The sequence below is a fragment of the Centroberyx gerrardi genome, chromosome 1, assembly GCF_048128805.1.
Source record: "Centroberyx gerrardi isolate f3 chromosome 1, fCenGer3.hap1.cur.20231027, whole genome shotgun sequence".
NCBI classification, from domain to species: domain Eukaryota; kingdom Metazoa; phylum Chordata; class Actinopteri; order Beryciformes; family Berycidae; genus Centroberyx; species Centroberyx gerrardi.
Genome location: NC_135997.1, coordinates 15,715,265 through 15,733,083, shown reverse-complemented (window position 1 = coordinate 15,733,083; position 17,819 = coordinate 15,715,265). Strand labels below are relative to the sequence as shown.

Below are 17,819 nucleotides of genomic sequence, written 5' to 3'. Positions count from 1 at the left end.
CTCAATGAAAATAATGTGAACAGGGTGAAATGCAAAACAGGGTACTCCTAATTATCTGGGGTGTTTTTTGCCCCCTCATTTTTAATTTAATGGGCACTTTATGAACTTTCAAGGACATTTTCCCCCAAGCCCCCGTTAATTTCTGACCATGCAGTCCACTGACCTTCATTGTTTACTCAATTTATTTTCATTCAGACAGTTGGAAAGCAGAGAGAAAGCAGGGGAGACAAAGGCCAAAAAGTTCTGTTGAGATTCAATCCCATCCCATCCTGATGTGTTCAATCTTTGGCATGTTGCCATGGTCTAAGTGGGCTAATACACACTTTGGGATGTCTGGTTTTGAATAGTTTCTTTGCTGTTGTGTTGTTTTTTGACTGAACACTTTGTTTGTTATGCACTTATTTAACCACATCGGTACACCACAAAAGAGCCAATTTGTGCATTTAGAGTTCATAAATATCCAAGACCTCTCATACATCAACTGTTGTCATACCAATATTGTGTTAACATGGGCCCCTCTGCATGATAATTAAAATTCAACTTTGCCCCGCTGCAGGATTTGTGAGTAAAATTGCCCCCTTAGGCCCATAGATTTTTCCTTGCCTTCACTTCTCCTGACCTTCCTCTACCTCTGGGGAGCTTGCTAGCCTTGGCTGTCTGGGCATTAACGTGGATCATCGACAATTCTTTCACCATTTTAATGGTAGAATCGGCTGCTTGTTAGGACCTTCCTAGTTCAGATTCTGCTCATTTGGTGATCAGACCACTGGAAACGAAATCTAATGGTCAGGTGGGACAGTGGGAATGGATTTTACCCAATGAACATTGTCTCTTGTGTGCCTCCCTACAGTAACGGCTCAGTTATTGAGTTCATCAATCTGGAACAGTATATCACTTGGACAGCAACACATTCAGGTTAATAACCCATTACCCTTTAGCCAATAAATCCAACTGTCTTCAAAATGGTTTTACTATAAAATGCCTCCATTAAATCATGCACTGATATGCAAGCTACTGTATATTCTGTGACTCTACTGCCACCTACTGCTATAAAGATGGGCAAAGTGGCTAAAATACCCAATCCTGTGGAGTCTTAGGGGTAGGGGGACAGGGGGTTTTAGGTATGGATGTAAAGGTCTGTTCCAATTAGTCTTGTATTGGTATCTTATTCAATTTGTATCTCCTATGTCTATGTACCATCATTGTCGTCTAGTTCTTACTTGAAAAAAAGAAAAAGAAAATAAAGATACCTAATCCCGATTTGAGGTTTGAGTTTATATTGCTGGTACAACCGAGTCAGGTTAATGTAGTTTTATGAATGCATAAACCAGAACATACTGGAGGGAGGGGGGCACCACCGTGATCCTTTAAAACATTTCCCCATCAAGTCATTAGCTCAGTAGTTCCAAAGGGATACATTTCACTACAGGATTATCTAGGGTTTACCCATTATTGAGGTTTCCAAATTTCCTGCAAAAGTACATAATTCCTACATTGTGCAGTTCACAGATCAGTAAGGTTTATGTTTCAAATAATGTTTTCGTTCATGTTTAACTTTTAGCTGACCACTGGCTGTGGTAAACCCTTCTTAGCCTTGCTCTGGTAAAGTGGCCATCTCAAATAAAGTTGACAAATTAGCCAACACAATGAATGTGTGACACTAGCTGTAAATTAGACCTTGCTTGGGTAGATTCCTGTCAAAGCAAACCATTTATAGAATTCGGACACTGATTTCTGAGTATTTAGGAAATTGCACGACTTGCCCCGTCTGCAATAACGCCTCTATTCCATGATGTCCCAGAAACTCCATGAACGGTGGGAACCTGAAGGCAGCCCGACGGCAATCAAAACAGTATTTTAATGATGACATTCTCACATTGATCTTTTGAACACTTTATTTTGCAAAGTTCGATAGCAACTAATATGTTTATTTCTTCTTCTCCACGTCCTGCTCGGCAGCCTCCTTGGCTCTCTTGGCACGGATGCCAAACAGACGAGCGTTGGCGCGGGCCATACGCAGGCTGGCGAAGGCCTTGAAGTTCTTCTCATCCTCAGAGATCACCCGGGCCTTCTCCTTCTTGTGAACCTGAGGCAGAGGAAAAAACAGACAAAAGTAAATAAAATGTAAATTTCTCAAGATACACATTACTCACAAAGCCTTTATAAATTCGCTTATCCAGTAAGCAGTGACACAAAATTCTAACTGGTCAACTGTCACAAGCATTTAATATACAAGGATAAACTTGGTGGCTTATTTTTTACCAGCAGATCCATAACTAAATAACTATTTAATTCCAGTGATATCATTTTGGATCTTCTTCCAAGTCAGCATTGTACTGTGTTGAGAAGACAAGTGTCTTGTGTGCTAGCAAGAATCTTGCAGGAATTGCAACTTACAGTTTTGATGGGCATGACTGCACCACCGAGCTGAGTAGCCATCTTCAGTTCCTCCTCCTGCAAAGATGGGAAACAAGTTAAATCTTCAAGGGGGAAAAAAAACACATTGCTCGAGTTTAAGATTTCTGGTGTGTCCCCAGCATAAGACGCAACCTCAACTCCCATGCAGTCTGGTTTACTCCCTAAAGCACAAACATCTGCTACTAAACCAAGAAATACAGTTCAGATTTCTAATTCTGAGCTTTCATTGAAACAGTGCAGTCATCAGAAAAAGGGTTCAATGAATCATCAATGAAGTACAGAGATTCCGGAGAATTGTCATCACTTGACTGCAATTTAAAAAGTAAAAATAGCCTGATAAAGGTTAGAACAAAACTACAGGGTATTTGAGGGATTTAGATTTTTGTGTACTGCTGTTAAATAATCAAGCATTTGGTGTTTCACATTTTAAAAAGGTATAACTGCAGTATTAGTTATTCTTTAGAATGGATTCTAAAGCGTTTAGATGATACTCCTACATTTACGTTGCTTTCATAAGGTGCAGTAATAGTAAACAGTTGGGAAGGACTTTTTTCCCACATTGAGAAATGTTCTCACTCCTACTGACTTGCAACAGGCCATATGCCTTTATGAAATGTTTCTAGCACTTGCTTCCACAGGAGACTGAGCTAAACAGTCAAATAAAAATGTTTATGAAAAAGCACATTACAGTCCCTCAGAGCCAACATACAACTTGACAAACACATTATTCTTGGAATTATTACTAAAGATGGAAGACATTCATTAATTCTAACACTACAAATGACCACATGCCAACCAAAGCTGTTGTGTGCTTTTCTTTATCATCCTCTTGTCAGTTATAAACAATTACGCTGTCTTAGCTTACAAAATGTAGGTAAAACTTCATGCATGAGAACCTTACGTCCCAACATGCAACAACATGTAAATGGCACTTACAGTGCTGTCTCCCTTCTTGGGGGCAGAAGCCTTCCTGGGGAAGAGGATGAGCTTGGAGCGGTACTCCTTTAGGCGCTGCACGTTGGCCTGCAGAGATTCTGTGGATCTGTTGCGGCGGCGGGGGTCGACAGAGATGCCGATGGTGCGGGCTGTCTTTTTGTAAATGCCTGCCGCCTGCAGAAAGAAGCACAGCACACAACTTAATGAAGATAAACCTGTGACAACCTGGGCAATGTCCACCACTCCGGATGAGTGGTGGACATTGCACACTGCATACGACTAAGCATTGCAGTCTCTGTTGTGACTACAATTTTGGTTTATCAATTTGCTTTAGAACAGACAGTCATCAGAAAAGGGGTTCAAAAGGGAATCATCAAGGAAGTACAGAGATTCCGGAGAATTTGTCATCATCTGACTGCTGCAATACAAAACGAAAAGATGGTTCTTAGATTTTTGAACACGTCTGCCAATAGTCTACACTGGTGACCCGCTAGCCCAGATGTGTGCCATTCTCTTTTTGTATGGGAGAGAACTACACAGCAAACTGCAAGCTGGCGGTTCAATATTTCCTTGCACACCGACCCAACATTCATACCTCATACAAGAGGTTTCAGCACTTATTGCCAAATTTTTAGTGTCCACTCCTCATCGGCACAAATTCAGTCCACCAAGTATCACTTAGTTCAATAAAATTTAAACTCATAAAACTGGGGCACAGTGCTCTCCAATGCCTCCCACAGTGTCTTTTAATGGACAGAAGTAACTGGTGAACCCGTTTTAAAAGTTGACATTTTACTGAAATAAGTGCTGCTTAGTGGATTGGTTGCATGCTCAGTGTTCTATCGAGGCTGTATGCTCATAGACAAATTGGTTAATCGGGGGGGGGGGGGGACTCTAAACTCTAAAATTAATGTCACTACTCTATTTGTGGGGGAACAGCCCCACAAATAGAGTAGTGACATTAATTTTAGAGTTGAATTGAATGGTTGAAATTAACCCTTATTCAGTCATAACAGTGTCTCAGAGTAGCAATGTGGGTGAGTTTGTCCTATATACTCTCAAACTACACTAAAAAGCCTAATCAAATGTCAAAGAAACAAGAATCTACCTTATTGTTTGAGCTTAGTTCTTGTTAGGAGAACAAGCAGGTCTACATGTTCTGGGGTGATGCACATACAGTCTGCTAGCCTCACTTAATCAGCAGGCATGGAGGTGGCAGGAAAGACAAAGTACTATTTGGCAAAGATATCAAGTCTCTGGAGAACACTTCTTGTTCCTCTGCCACCAGTGGAGTGGATTCTGGCTGGGTGGGATGCATGACTCATCTAAAGCAAAGTTTTCTCATTTTGCTTTGCATCCATAGTGAAGTAGTCGTCAAAAAGAAGAGGAGGTTAATAGCTACAGCACTTTTGAGGTGGGCTCTCTATGATTCATGCCGGCTGTCAGGGTCTCAAGGACCCTGTCATACAAATCATTTTCTACCCAACTGACTGCTTCACCCACATCACTGATCAAAATTAACCATGAATATTTTACGAAGCCACCATTAGTCAGTCTATTTTAGTCAGGACTTTGCTTATTATCCAAGTTAATAAATCAGGTAATTATTCTGAGTTATGCATTCCTTTTAAAAAACATAACCGTCAGATGTCAAGTCAATCTCAATGTCTATTTTGGCTTACCGAATATTTGACTACCCATCTGTAGTTTCCAGTATGTCTATACATTTCACTGTGCCAAGTACTTTTGAAGCAGATAACATAAAGATCCAATCCACCAACATACAACCTCACAGCCCAAACTCTTCACCCAGATACAAAGTTTTTAAACACTGGGCATCACCTAATTGCTTCAGATGGACACAAAAGGCAATGAAATAGGAGTGTGAGGTTGCTGATGAACAAGTCCTGCTTACAAATCAAATCCAGATATTTACAGACTATTTAGCAATGTTCGTTACCTTGAGCTCCTCCAGGGTGAAGCCGCGTCCGGCCCGAACCTTGGTGTGGTATCTGATGGTGGGACACCTGACCTGTGGCCTCAGGGGTCCAGCTACAGGACGTGGAGCAATACGACGGGCCTTAGCCTGACGGGCCTTTCGCCTAAGAAATGAATGATCTTCGTCAAACCAAAGTACCAAATCAAGCATCCACACTGCAGGCTGCTTCTGGATTTCTAATCGATCAAATCAGTGTGCGCAAACAGGCATCTCAACACACAACAGTCAGGGAGACCTGAAACTTATCAAATTACTTTAGGATACATAATTTAAGGACAATGAAAGATGTTAAGTACCATGGTTTATATATTTGAATCAAACAGTTATATACATGCAGATTAACATATCAAACCAAGACATTAAGATATGTTAGTCAAAAAATATTAAATTCCCCATGATTAACATGCCTACTGCTTTAAGAATATATGCCCATGTGCTTCAAATTCAGACAGGAGGTTCAGATGCACTCAAACAGGTCAGAAGGCAAAAGGGTTGCAGAACTGTTTATGGTGGGACCCCACAACAATAACAGCAACATGTTTGATATTACACCGTATAACAATGAAAATACCATTTACATCATACACAAATACAGCTTTATCTTTTCACCTAGTTTGTTGTCCTTGAACTTTGCAGTACAGGTAATTCAAACAGTCAGGCCAACTTACTGAGCTTGTGTTCCCTAGATATACATGTCAACTCTGCCAAGATATTTGGCCACCAACTTTACTTTATTGACTTTTAAGTTTCCTGTAGCTCAATAATATTTATGACACCCTTCTGCCGCTACACTTGCATAAAAACAGTTATTGAACAGACGAGACTAAGCTATCCATGAAGGGACTCGAGGCTACAGTGTGAGCTAGCATCTCCACCCGGATCATAGCAGTTGCCCCGGACCGTCCTCACCTGCGGATCTTCCTGGCTGGCTGGTTGAACCAGGTGCGCACCCTTTTCTGCCAGTCTTTGTGGAAGTGAGGGTTCAGAAGCATTCCATTCCGGCTGGGGGCCATGGCTGCCTGCTTCCCTGAAACACACCGAGGAGGACAGGCATGGGTACGAGCCGGCAGACCAGTGGTCAGGTACTAGCTAGGTAGCTAACAGGCTGTATTGAGACATTTTTAATGAACGGTGCACGAGACAGCTGCGAACCAGCGACTGTTTTGTACCATATGTACCACTTTATTGTTCGTTATGTGTGTTCATGCTTATCTTGTAAATGTATAGCGGTGTGGAAACACCGAAGTTGGCCTGTAACTGCAATGCCAACAGTCAGCATGCTAATGCTGCTACAACGGGCATCACCGCAATTTAAGATGAAGCCCAGCAATACTATGAGGTTATCTATGACAATATTCACATCATTTCAAAGTTGACAAAGCGCACTATTGCGACTGGTAAGTGAAATTTACACACAGTTGAAAAATAACAAGGATTGAAGCAGATTTTGTTGGAAGTTTGTAGAGATTAATTTAACATACCGTCTAGGGCGGAAAATGGCCGAAAGGAAAAAGGAAGTAGAATGGCAGTGCATTGTGGGATATATATAAACCAGCCAATGGTCGAACAGATGAATTATCAAAGATGATATAAATCTGCATCCATAAAAATATCTACGAGAACGGAAATCTCGCACAAGTGTATTATATAGAACGAGAGATGCAACAAAAATCAATTATTATTATTTATTTAATATAACAGTGGATCACAATTAACATAAATTATATAGCTACTCGCCAAGAATATATAAATTTGAACTTTGTTCGTTTAACTAGTCAGCCAGTAAGCGGCTTCAGAACAAGTGCAAAACGTACCAAGAAAGTAAATATTGCGCTAAGATAATCAAACCAAATAAGCTACGGACAGGCACAGAGAGAACGATAGTGATCATTTAAGCAAAGACGGAAGTAAGCTCGGTTTACTCTCTCACTTCATCATATTCATCTTTGGTATTAGCACAGTCAGTTGTGGCAAAGTCATTGAAAGTGAACGGATTGGTTGTGTCAGTTGTGTCTTTCAAGGCAGCAGAGACTGAAGACTTGGGTGTTGCTCCTTTTATAGACCTTTCTAAAGCCTTTGGTACAGTTGATCATTCCCTGAGATTTTTGTTAATTAGTCTAGATCTCAATGTGTGGTGATGTGTGAAAATAAATAGTGCTTGAGTAGTTGTTTGGGTCAATCTTCATTATAAACAAAGTATCTTAATAACGAATCATGCATTTTAGGTGAGAATATTTAATAAAATTGTAACAACTTTGAGTGTTCTGTGATTGTTTTGAACAGGCTATTCTATGCAGAATTCTGTGCTTTTAATGTTCCAACTGGAATTAGTTTACTCTTTAAGGTTTTCATGATAAAGATGTGATATTTTGATGTATCCAACTTTTGTTTTGGTGAGGAGAGATTTATTGTATACATAATACAATAATCATTTATTGTGGTGGTAGTCCATTCGGCTTTTGTGGGATAGGGTCCAGCTTATTTCATGAGGTTTTGTTTGATGAGGTAGACCTCGTTCTTGTACATTGGCAAGGTTGAGGAGAGTGTTTTTCTTAAGTGTTTTTTTTAAGTTATTTAAAGGTGCAGTTTTTTCACTGGCCACTAGATGTCCTGTATTGTATTACTGGAAGTCCATCATATCAATTGGTTATATAGGAGTTAACTAGTATAATTATTTATTGTGGGTTTTGAGATGTGTTGAAGTTAGCCAGCAAATAAGATTACTGTATGGCAGCAGGTTGTAATGTAGTTGTAAGTATTAGCGAGGTTTAGGTATGCCAATTTGAGTTATCTAATAAGTTAAAGTAATTCATCATGCTAGTTAGTTTCATGTTTAGTGATAGTTTTGAATTATTATTAGGGGCTCTGTCCATTGATGTGTGTTTGTCACATCTTAAAATGTGACCTTACATGACAGCAGTTGGCCTATAAAGGTTATTACCTCAGGCATTTCAGACATGTGCAGTTCATCAAGGACCTGATAAAAAAAAAATCCTAGTCACTTATCACCTTCAGCAGATCTAAACGGATCTAGATATAGATGCTTGTCCTGCTGGCAAGTGGCAAACATAAAAACTGAGAGTGAAGTTTAGCTTTTTATATAGAAACAAGGCTTGTTTCCCCATGTTCTGTGGACAGAAGAAGATTGCTCTCTGTTTAGACTGGTGATGTAATCAACAGACATGTGGCAGCCCCCACTGTTAAGCCCCTATAGATGCTGCAGTTCTTTGATTTATAATCAGAGAGGCCGGAACTCATCACTGTAAACTAAAAGTCGACTGGTCCCCTCTTTATCTGAGAAGACATCAGCATTGGTTTCTGTTTTGTCATGAATTTCTTCTCCAAAAATTACCATCATGTCTTACATCGCATATTGACCTTATAGTTGGAATTTATCAGACCCGCTCCCATGACCGGTTGATGCCTCAGGTTCCTCTGGTCAGCACTGGCTGAGGAAAGACTGCTTTTAGTTGCAGAAAACCCTGAAGCCTGATGCTTTGGTTGCAATGGAACAATTCAGGGATCTGTTAAATAACCTGATTTATTTTAAATGCAAAAGTTGATGTTTTGTGAATGTTTTAATTGATGACTGTAAATATTTTGTGTCTTTCCCTTGTTTGTGATTCTCTCCATATGTGTTTTCCTATTATTAAATAAAGATTAAAGTAAAAAAAAAAAAAAAATCCTAAACCTTTGCAGAGAGGTGTCAGCAGAGAATAACCAGATATCAGATACAGAGTGAGTGTATGCGCTCCACTTACTCTATGTGCTACAAGTGTAACTCAAGAACACGCAGAGAATACAGTGCAATACATTGGAAAATGTATGAAAGGTGGGTGTATTTGATTGCGTCTTGCAGTCACAGAGTTTATATTGTGATGGAAATGGTGAAGCAGGATTTCCCCCGAGTCCACGAGCGATCTATGAGAGTTGTCAAGGTGAGAGAGTCCTCTCTGCTGAGGCAGTGAAGGGACTGGAAAGAGATTCACAAAGATAACAGGTCAAGCAGTCAAAGGGGAGAGAGGATCTGAGTATGTGTCTGGATGAACCAAGTTTCCTTACATGAATTACAATGATCATGAACTGTGCCGTGGAGGTAGAATGAAAGTAAAAAATAATAATGATGCCGATAGATGCTGCCATAAGATTTCTGGATATTACTGATGTTTAAGGTGGAGGTCTTCAGAAGATCATGACATGTAAAAACTTGAGGGTTTGTCATTCATTCACAATTGCTCATCTTGTCTTAAATACATCTGTGAGTCTGGTGTTAATCAAATAGAATTTTAAATCTAACCATAATCAAGGGTCAGACTGGAGCATTCCACTCCTCAATCTATCATAAAGAAATCTAACACAATTCATTGTTATATGCTGCTGGTAATCACCTTAACCACCTGAGACTATATCACAGTTGATGAGTTTTAACCAGGAATTCCAATCACTGTTCTCATTTCACACAATCAGTCACAATTCAGTCCACTCCGCCGATTCTGAAACCGCCGTTTCATTAATCATTGATCAACTAGCTTCTGCAATCTCTGTCTATCTTCACCTGAGGGCAAAGGTCAAGGTGTGCTGAACCACAGCATGGCAACAGGAAGCGGCTTGCCCTGTCAGCACGTGTACTCCGACAGTGTCATCTTATCCTTTCAGCGGTGACAGGGCAGACTGTGAAGAGAAAGCGTACAAGTCCACAAATATTCTGTAACATGTTAGAGCTATTATTACTGTATCTTAGGACATTACTGGCACAGATTTATACATCGCTGTACTCAATCAAGCCAATCAACCCACATCTCGGCTCATCCTCATAACCTTGGGGAACTGTGTCTAAACCTGCTCCTGTCAGTGTTTATTACCATGCATCTTACTATTGCCCAGGTGTTATGAGCAGTCATGCCCTACTCCCAATGACTGCACGGCCTTGTGGAACTTTGTCACACGCCATGCCACTTCTCAGCCTCAGCCATGCTGTATTTGCCTATATGCACATAGCAACTGAAATGTTGAATGTATATTTAAATATAGACTACTGTGTCTATATATTCTGCATGGCCCCTTTTCACTAGATATGAGGTCCTGTTGTTTTTGTTTAGTGTGTCAGTATGTTGCTGTGTGAGTTGCTGTCTCTGTGCCAATGCCACCACAACAAATTCCTGCAGTTATTCTTAAAAATAAACAGTAGCAGCAGTTTTTTATTATGATGTTAACACTTTACTTTATGTGCTGTGTGCATAATCTCTGCTAAAACATAAAATACTTTTTTGGTGTAAATTAAGGTCAAATTGAAGTTATTCTATGAAAATCTTTTTAGCAGCACATTTGACTTTGTTCAAAGTAGATGTTTACATCCCTATATCAGTCCAAAATGCCTTTTATTCACTATCAAAGTAAATGCAGAATGTGAATGTGCTTTATGAGTCAAAGTTGTTAGTGAGTTTAAAAAGAGATCAGCAAAAGTTAAGTTTCAATTGTTAAAATCATCACAAATGCAGAATAAAAAAAAAAAACATAACCTCAAACCGTAGGATGCAATTTATTGAAAATTACACACATTTACAATCACTTTCCAACCTTCTGCCACATCTCTGTACCTTTTAAAATGGAGAGAAGCACCTGAAACAAGACCCAATAATGCTGACAGATCTTGAGACTAACAGCCCTTTAGGTTGTCTCACGGCTATATAAATCCTAACCATCTAAAGGAAAGTTGTTAATGAGGCATTAAAATTTTGGTTATTTTGATAGCACAATTCCAGTATCAAAATAAATATCACAGATGAAGAATGTCAAACCAGATATTAGTAACCCTGCCCACTAATCTTTGATTGCAATTACATTACAAAATAGCATAGTAAGTTTGTTTATTACTCCAGGGATTTAATAAATTTATCATATCCAGCTTGATCCATGAGGCCATCAAGTTCTCCAGGGTTTTCAATCGTCATCTTGATTAGCCATCCTGAAAGATAAGAGTTGCCATTACAAAAGCCAAAATGCACATCTGTTTTGGCATGCTATCCTGTCATTTTGTCTGATCATATATTCTTACAATTCATTCCATATGTTGAAAGCATGGCACCAAATTAGCTGGGACCGATTCCTGGTAATGACTGACAAATGTACTGGTGAACACTAACAGCGGCTGTGCGGTGCTTACCCTCCTCATAGCAGGCTTTATTCACAAGTCCAGGATTGTCTGCCAGCTCTGTGTTGATTTCAGTCACTTCCCCTGTCAGAGGAGAGTAAAGCTCACTGGCAGCCTTTACACTTTCCAAAGCACCAAACTCCTCTGCAACACAAACACAAAGGGAAAATCACAAATGGTACATTTTATCTCACTGCTCGACTCAAATACTTGACAAAAATACCTGTCTGTGACTCTTACCCATTTGTTCAAGTTTTTGGCCGACTTCAGGGAGACCACAGTATACCACATCACCTAATGCTTCCTAAAATGATGAAACAAATCATTTGGTTTATACTCCCCAGATTCAAAAACAAACCAAAAAACATACAAAAGCAACGATCTGATGATCAGTCTGAAATGCACTTATACATAATCATTTTGCGTCATACCTGAGGGGGCTATTGTTGTCATAATACATTAGCTTGAAGAGAAACTTTTTTTTTTTTTTACATTTCTAGCTGCTTGCCTTTGCTTTGACATTGTTGTGATAATGAAGCAAACAATCTGCTGAGAGTAATGTTACATGGGAATATAACTCAATTCCTGCTTCAATAAAACCTTGACCTGCTTCATAAACAATTGGAAATTGGAAAGAAAAAACCCAGGTGGATTTTTTGGGAATAAGGGTGCATGTTCAGGTCATCTGAAAATCTTAACATCAGTTTTTCTTTTCTTGGTTTTTGATGTGAGGAGAAAGTTTATGTTCATAAAGGCCCTAACCCTAACCCTAGTCCATTGACCTAGACCATCAGAGTAATATAAATTCTTAAACTGACTATTGTTAAGAATTTATGAGATGTGTATATATATATGTATATATATATACATATATATATACATATATATGAGCTATATATTGCACATCAAAGCAAAAGTTGAAACAATTTGGGTCAAGAACTCAAGAAGTGATAAACCCTTAAAAGAAAACATTTAGCCAGAGGTATGAATGTTAAATTAGACATTACCTTATAATGAACAAGGGTTTCACATTCTGTGAAGGGTATTTCAATACAAATGTATTGTATATTGATTCTTTATCAATATTAGAATTTATCTGATGATCAAATAATTTGATTCAAAAAACCGATTCATAACCTTTTCCTTGCCACTAAAGCCTTGTGGATGCTGGAGTATACTAATAATCTTGGTCAACAGGTTCTCTTTTAGAATAATGTAATAGACAAAATATTAGGTGGTAACTGGCAGCTGTTATTTATTGCAGTATGATTGTTGGCTCAAACATACAGTATGGCCCAGGAGCCTGTGTTATTAAGTTGTACCCTAAGCTATGGCTGAAGTATAATTGTCTGAATTTGAAAACCAAAGGAAAAACAATTCAAAATTAACTGAATGGAGATATATTTCCATTTTCAAAAATCTATGGAATCCAAATTGTAAATCTATTATAATTTTTTTCAACCAAGGATTTATAGCAGTTTTTGACCTGGACCCTATTTTCCCATCTTTTTCCATCATACTGATCGATTCTGACCAAAATCTCAACAATTGCTTCACTATACGGCAGGGATGGACGAGAGTCTGCAGGTTTTCATTCCAACCAGTCACTACACCAGGTGATTTCACTGATTAGTTCCTCCTCTCTGGTTGAAGGTGTGTAATTAGCTGCTGTAGCGTTTGGCTGGAATGAAAACCTGCAGACTCTCAGCCCTCCATGGCACATGGCTGTCTGTCCCTGTTCTACTTCAAACCATTTGTCGTCTCCATAAGTGGTGACAGAAGGGATCAGAGGTGTTTTCTGTATCCATGACTGTCATGGAAAAATGCTTACAATTGTTACTTTATTTGTAGTGTAACTAGTGCTAAACTAGTTTTCACTTGTTTGGTCAAGGTATCAATGTGGGTCTTAAAAGCAAATTTGTTATCAGTCCATATACCTACACATTTAAATTGACAGACTCTCTAAATAATAGCACCATTAAGTGTGCCAGAGTACCAGGACTAATGAAAAAACATCAACCCCAAAATGTCTTGTTCAACATATTGATATTCATCCTGTAATGAGACATGTACACCTTTAATTTTCAGTTTATCCATGACCTAAAAACTTTCACCAGTTATTTTGCACTACTTTACACAGTGGTGCATGCAGACAGGCAGCCGCAGTAGCACCAAAACTGTACAAGAAAGGCATGACTTCAGATCATTTACATCTTTTTACCGACACGTCTCATTAAAGGGCGGGGAATCAACAAGTTGATCCCGCCCTTGATCAGTATGATGGAAAATTATGGAAAAATAGGGTCCAGGTCGAAAATGTCCGGAGTTATGCTTAAAGTTATCTTCTATAAATAAACTATATTTCTGAATGATGTCAAACCAGCAATTTGAAGGCCTTAACTGAGACTCAAATATGCAGGCTAAGCAAGATCTTAAACTCAATGACCTGATGATGACTGATGATGACCTACATGCCTACTTTACACAACAAGTAGTGAAGTGGACATGTGGAACCATGAATATAAATCAAAGAGGCAAAAAATTGGAAAGCAATGCAATCCAATATTTATCAGTGACTTTACATTGTATGATCTAGATATGCACTGTTTTAACAGCCCTGATCAAGACACTGCATTACAAATGTTGCCAAGGCATATAATGGTTATGTACACTGACACTCATGTGAAACATGCATGATCTGCTAACCGAAAACGCAAAAGCAGAATATGTCAGCAAACTGAGCACTTTTTCAGCTTTCCAAGATTCATGTCTAAAAAGTTTTGAAACACAGCAAACCTCTTCACAATTTAATGGAGAAATCCACCCTAAAACACCAACTGTTAAAAAACAGCTATTAGTAATATGCCTTGCATTTCTGGGTCTATTTTGTTGTTTGGTGGTGTATTTTTCTTATTCCCATGGATAACTGGCCAAATGTATGACATGACAACATATAGAAATATTTCCAGTGCAACTACAATGGAGTTATTAGCTGAAAGTTTTTCAGTAGAGAGTAGACGTCAGGTTTTGGTGTCTGTCCGTCAGAATTAAAGAGCAAGGTTGTCTTTCTAGACTCATCATTTTGCAACAATGTTCAACAATCATATAGGCAGAAATAATTGTTGTAGAGGAAGAGAAACAAGTTTCTCCACTGACAGTAGCCTGAATAGACCATAATGCAATGCAGCCACAAGACATGTTGTGTTTTGAGTAATGGGGGCAGCCGCAATCATAGACATGCCCTAATGTTCACACCTAACCCTAACCCTACCCCTAGCTATATTTAGAAGTCCAAAAACCCACTTTTGACTGAATGCAACAAGTTCAGGCATGGTCTATGGGGGTTGTTGAAAGGCATTATGGGAAACGTAGGAAATCACAAATTTAAGTAGAAGTAGACGAGGCAGATTGAGGGAAAGTGGATACACCAAAAAACATAAATTACACTTCATCACAACATAACTCCAAGAATGCATTGAACATCACAAACTGATGATATCCAACAGTATAAGAGTATCCAAGGGTGGATTTTTCCTTAAGTTGACTTTTCTGTAAAAGCTGTTATTAAGGTAATGATGAAAACACATTCCTTTACTCAAAGCTTAACGGAAATATATATGCAAGCATGGGTGAAGAAGTGCCTTCCCTTGAGAGTCTCTGCACACCATTGCAGCATGGTGTAGTAATCGATTTTCTCAAACAATAGTCGTAAAAGAGTAAATTTGCTTGTTATACTACAGTTCCTGCAGTTGTGGGCAAAGGGCAGTACTTTAACACACACTTCAGGCATTAAGCATATCACTATTTCACATTGCCATCAGTAAACCTCTGACCTAAGTGCATCATAAATCAATGATTAATATGAATACAGACCCAACAACCTACCTGAGCAAAACTGCTGATACCAACTGTGCCAATTCCACCCTCTACTCGTACCCATTCATGCTTATCTGTGAACTTCAGGGCTGCAGAGAGAACAAGGGATCCAGTTAGTTTACAGCAGATCAATTAATGTATGTTTACCACATTTGTAACTGGCAAACTTGAAAATATGGCCAAAAAGAAAATCAGAGTATACACATTTATCAACATTTGCAGTGTACAGACTGATGATAAATTTCATCTTGTTTTACTTGATTATAAGGGAAACTAAACATTTCTGTATTTAGGGGTGCCAGCTTTCTAGGAGATGAGAATACATGGCCTATTAGTAAGAAGTTTTGGATTTAAAAGACTGTGGACATGTGCCATTTAGTGTATGCTTTTTCCCCTGATGTTCCTTACAGATTGCATGTATTTTAACATGGGTGGCCCTGGCAGGAATTGGACACCAAACCCTGGCATTTCCAGTGCCATGCTCGACCTCATGAGCTACACAGGACTACATTAGTAAAACTGGCAAAATAGAGGGAAACCTTAGCAGTCTCAACACACATCATTTGGTTCTTGTATTTGCATGTCCAAAGAACATCTTAGTGTACTATGGACCAGAGCTGAAGATTAGCCTATTACTTGTGCAACTGCTACTGTCAATTATAAGACTGGGAGGTGGTAAAGATACAGGCCTTATTCATGATTGTGGATTTGCCGCATTCACTTCAAAGCCTTCCAATCTGAACAACTCTGAAAGGTTGGAAATGTATTGAGCTAAAGCCATAAATCCATTTGACATTAAACTTCAGTAACTACAGGGAAATCCTTACATGCATAACATGTCACTCCGCTTGAGATGAAAACAGCACCACATTCAGAGTTAACAGAATAGACAGCTCATTTCTTAAAAATGCAAAACCTTTAATTTACTTATTTAAGTTTGGGATTAATAAGGTTGTAGGAGGAGTGCAGTTCTGACATATTGAGCATCAAAGATTTGACATATACCAGCTGGCAAAACTGTTAGGTAGCCTACTTTCTATTTTTTTTCTATTTAACCCCAAAAGGTTCTGTAAAAATAACACCACACAATCATAAAGTAACAGTCAAAGATCATGAATATGTGGGTAAATCAATTTTGACTCATCCACTCACACGAAATGCCATCATATTTCCAATACCCTGGGGGAACAACTGCAATGCCTCAACAGTTTCCAATGTTAGCATCAGACCATGCAGAAAAATACAGGTTTGAACCAGATTGTGAACTGTGCAAGATGCTGATGCACGGCTGGACTATCTGACTCAGGAGAGAGCCTTTTGTCCCGAGAGCTGAATGTCTCTGCTGGAAAAAGCTCCGTTTGCTTCTATAGCGGAGCTGGACAAATGTTTTGATTTTAACTTCGATCAGAGCCGAAAACTGGATACATTTAGAAACATAATAGGACTGCGTCTATGAGGGAAAATAAAGACAGCACGCGAGCTACAAATAGGATATAGTAAAAATATTCAAATGTTGCTTCCCATATAGTGACATTCATCACTACAGCTGCTTATGGCAGATGTCCAGGATCATGCGTGACTTCTGTTTAATGAGCTACTACGTGGTGCACGAGACAGCGGGTGCAGTTTAACAAGGCACAATTTGTTATTTAAGGCCAGTAATTAGCAGGCTAATGTGGAACTCAGGGTCTGACTGTAGATACAAATATTTCAATGACATTCAAAAAAAATGTTGCTCCATTATACATTGTAATAATATGTCATTTTTTGTAACAACTTAAGTTTCGCTCTTAGGGCAGCTGCAACTAAAATGACAATAAACTTGATAACTGCAATTCCACTCCTCTATTCTGTTTTGCTGCTGCTCAGGAATGAGCCGTGGGAAAGTGACAAAAAACTGCGCGAGTTTGTTCGCCCACTGCAGATAGGAATGTGTGACCAGCCCGCATGTAGAGGCTAATTTGGGCAGCGTTGTTACCATGTTTTTACCTGTGGACAGCGGCGAGGCTGTGCTCAGTGTCCGCGCGGCGTCGGTCCTCCACAGCAGCCGAGTCGCTGGAGTCTGTGCTATCTGCGAGAGCTGAGGCAGTTTGGGGGAAAAGTTTGCAGAAAAGCACCGGAGCGCTACTCTCATCGCCATCTTCACTGAGTGTCGACCCTTAAACCGAGTGCACATACACTTGACCGCGACGGGAACGCGCACCATCCCCCTTTTTGCGTGCTCCCGGTGGAGAGCGGGGGGGAGGGGGGGGGGGGGGGGGGCGTGCAGAGTGTGAGTTCAGGTCCAAGTATTCCCAGTCATTGTGTGCATCAGGACAAAACCTGACATTGTGCCCTACTATTAAATGCACGAGTCTACATCTTTTGCTCCCCCATGGGTTTGGGCTTTGGGACAGTTGTTGTTGTTGCTGTGTGCAAATCTCCATTTAACAGAATGTT

At 39.4% G+C, this 17,819-nt stretch overlaps 2 protein-coding genes and 2 non-coding genes across 4 annotated transcripts; all 4 read right to left on the bottom strand.

The window, feature by feature from the left end:
• Window positions 1–1,877: 1,877 nt before the first annotated feature.
• Window positions 1,878–6,867, bottom strand: rpl13 (ribosomal protein L13). Its single transcript, XM_071910033.2, has 6 exons — window positions 6,835–6,867; window positions 6,263–6,380; window positions 5,315–5,456; window positions 3,355–3,528; window positions 2,398–2,454; window positions 1,878–2,086 (listed from the first exon to the last, which is right to left on the bottom strand). Exons 2-6 carry the CDS (start codon window positions 6,364–6,366, stop codon window positions 1,928–1,930), a joined length of 636 nt encoding a protein of 211 aa, XP_071766134.1. The 5' UTR covers window positions 6,367–6,380; window positions 6,835–6,867; the 3' UTR covers window positions 1,878–1,927.
• Window positions 2,644–2,721, bottom strand: LOC139920116 (small nucleolar RNA MBII-202). Its single transcript, XR_011785027.1, has one exon. It is a non-coding gene; the product is annotated as a small nucleolar RNA MBII-202 (small nucleolar RNA).
• Window positions 3,685–3,762, bottom strand: LOC139920117 (small nucleolar RNA MBII-202). The gene has a single exon (XR_011785028.1). It is a non-coding gene; the product is annotated as a small nucleolar RNA MBII-202 (small nucleolar RNA).
• Window positions 6,868–10,884: 4,017 nt separating the features above from the next.
• Window positions 10,885–17,520, bottom strand: gcshb (glycine cleavage system protein H (aminomethyl carrier), b). The gene is made up of 5 exons (XM_071910039.2): window positions 17,370–17,520; window positions 15,390–15,469; window positions 11,745–11,808; window positions 11,517–11,648; window positions 10,885–11,318 (listed from the first exon to the last, which is right to left on the bottom strand). Exons 1-5 carry the CDS (start codon window positions 17,518–17,520, stop codon window positions 11,224–11,226), a joined length of 522 nt encoding a protein of 173 aa, XP_071766140.1. The 3' UTR covers window positions 10,885–11,223.
• Window positions 17,521–17,819: the final 299 nt, after the last annotated feature.

What these genes read in the sequence shown, in the direction of transcription:
- gcshb (XM_071910039.2), bottom strand. Translation starts at nt 17,520, where the DNA reads ATGGCGATGAGAGTAGCGCTCCGGTGCTTTTCTGCAAACTTTTCCCCC. An exon ending in GTATCAGCAGTTTTGCTCAG is followed by an intron (nt 11,809 to 15,389) that starts GTAGGTTGTTGG and finishes TCATCATTTTAG; the next exon opens with GAAGCATTAGGTGATGTGGT. An exon ending in CCAAAAACTTGAACAAATGG is followed by an intron (nt 11,649 to 11,744) that starts GTAAGAGTCACA and finishes TTTGTGTTGCAG; the next exon opens with AGGAGTTTGGTGCTTTGGAA.
- rpl13 (XM_071910033.2), bottom strand. Translation starts at nt 6,366, where the DNA reads ATGGCCCCCAGCCGGAATGGAATGCTTCTGAACCCTCACTTCCACAAA. An exon ending in CCAGCCAGGAAGATCCGCAG is followed by an intron (nt 5,457 to 6,262) that starts GTGAGGACGGTC and finishes TTCATTTCTTAG; the next exon opens with GCGAAAGGCCCGTCAGGCTA. An exon ending in TCACCCTGGAGGAGCTCAAG is followed by an intron (nt 3,529 to 5,314) that starts GTAACGAACATT and finishes TTCTTTCTGCAG; the next exon opens with GCGGCAGGCATTTACAAAAA.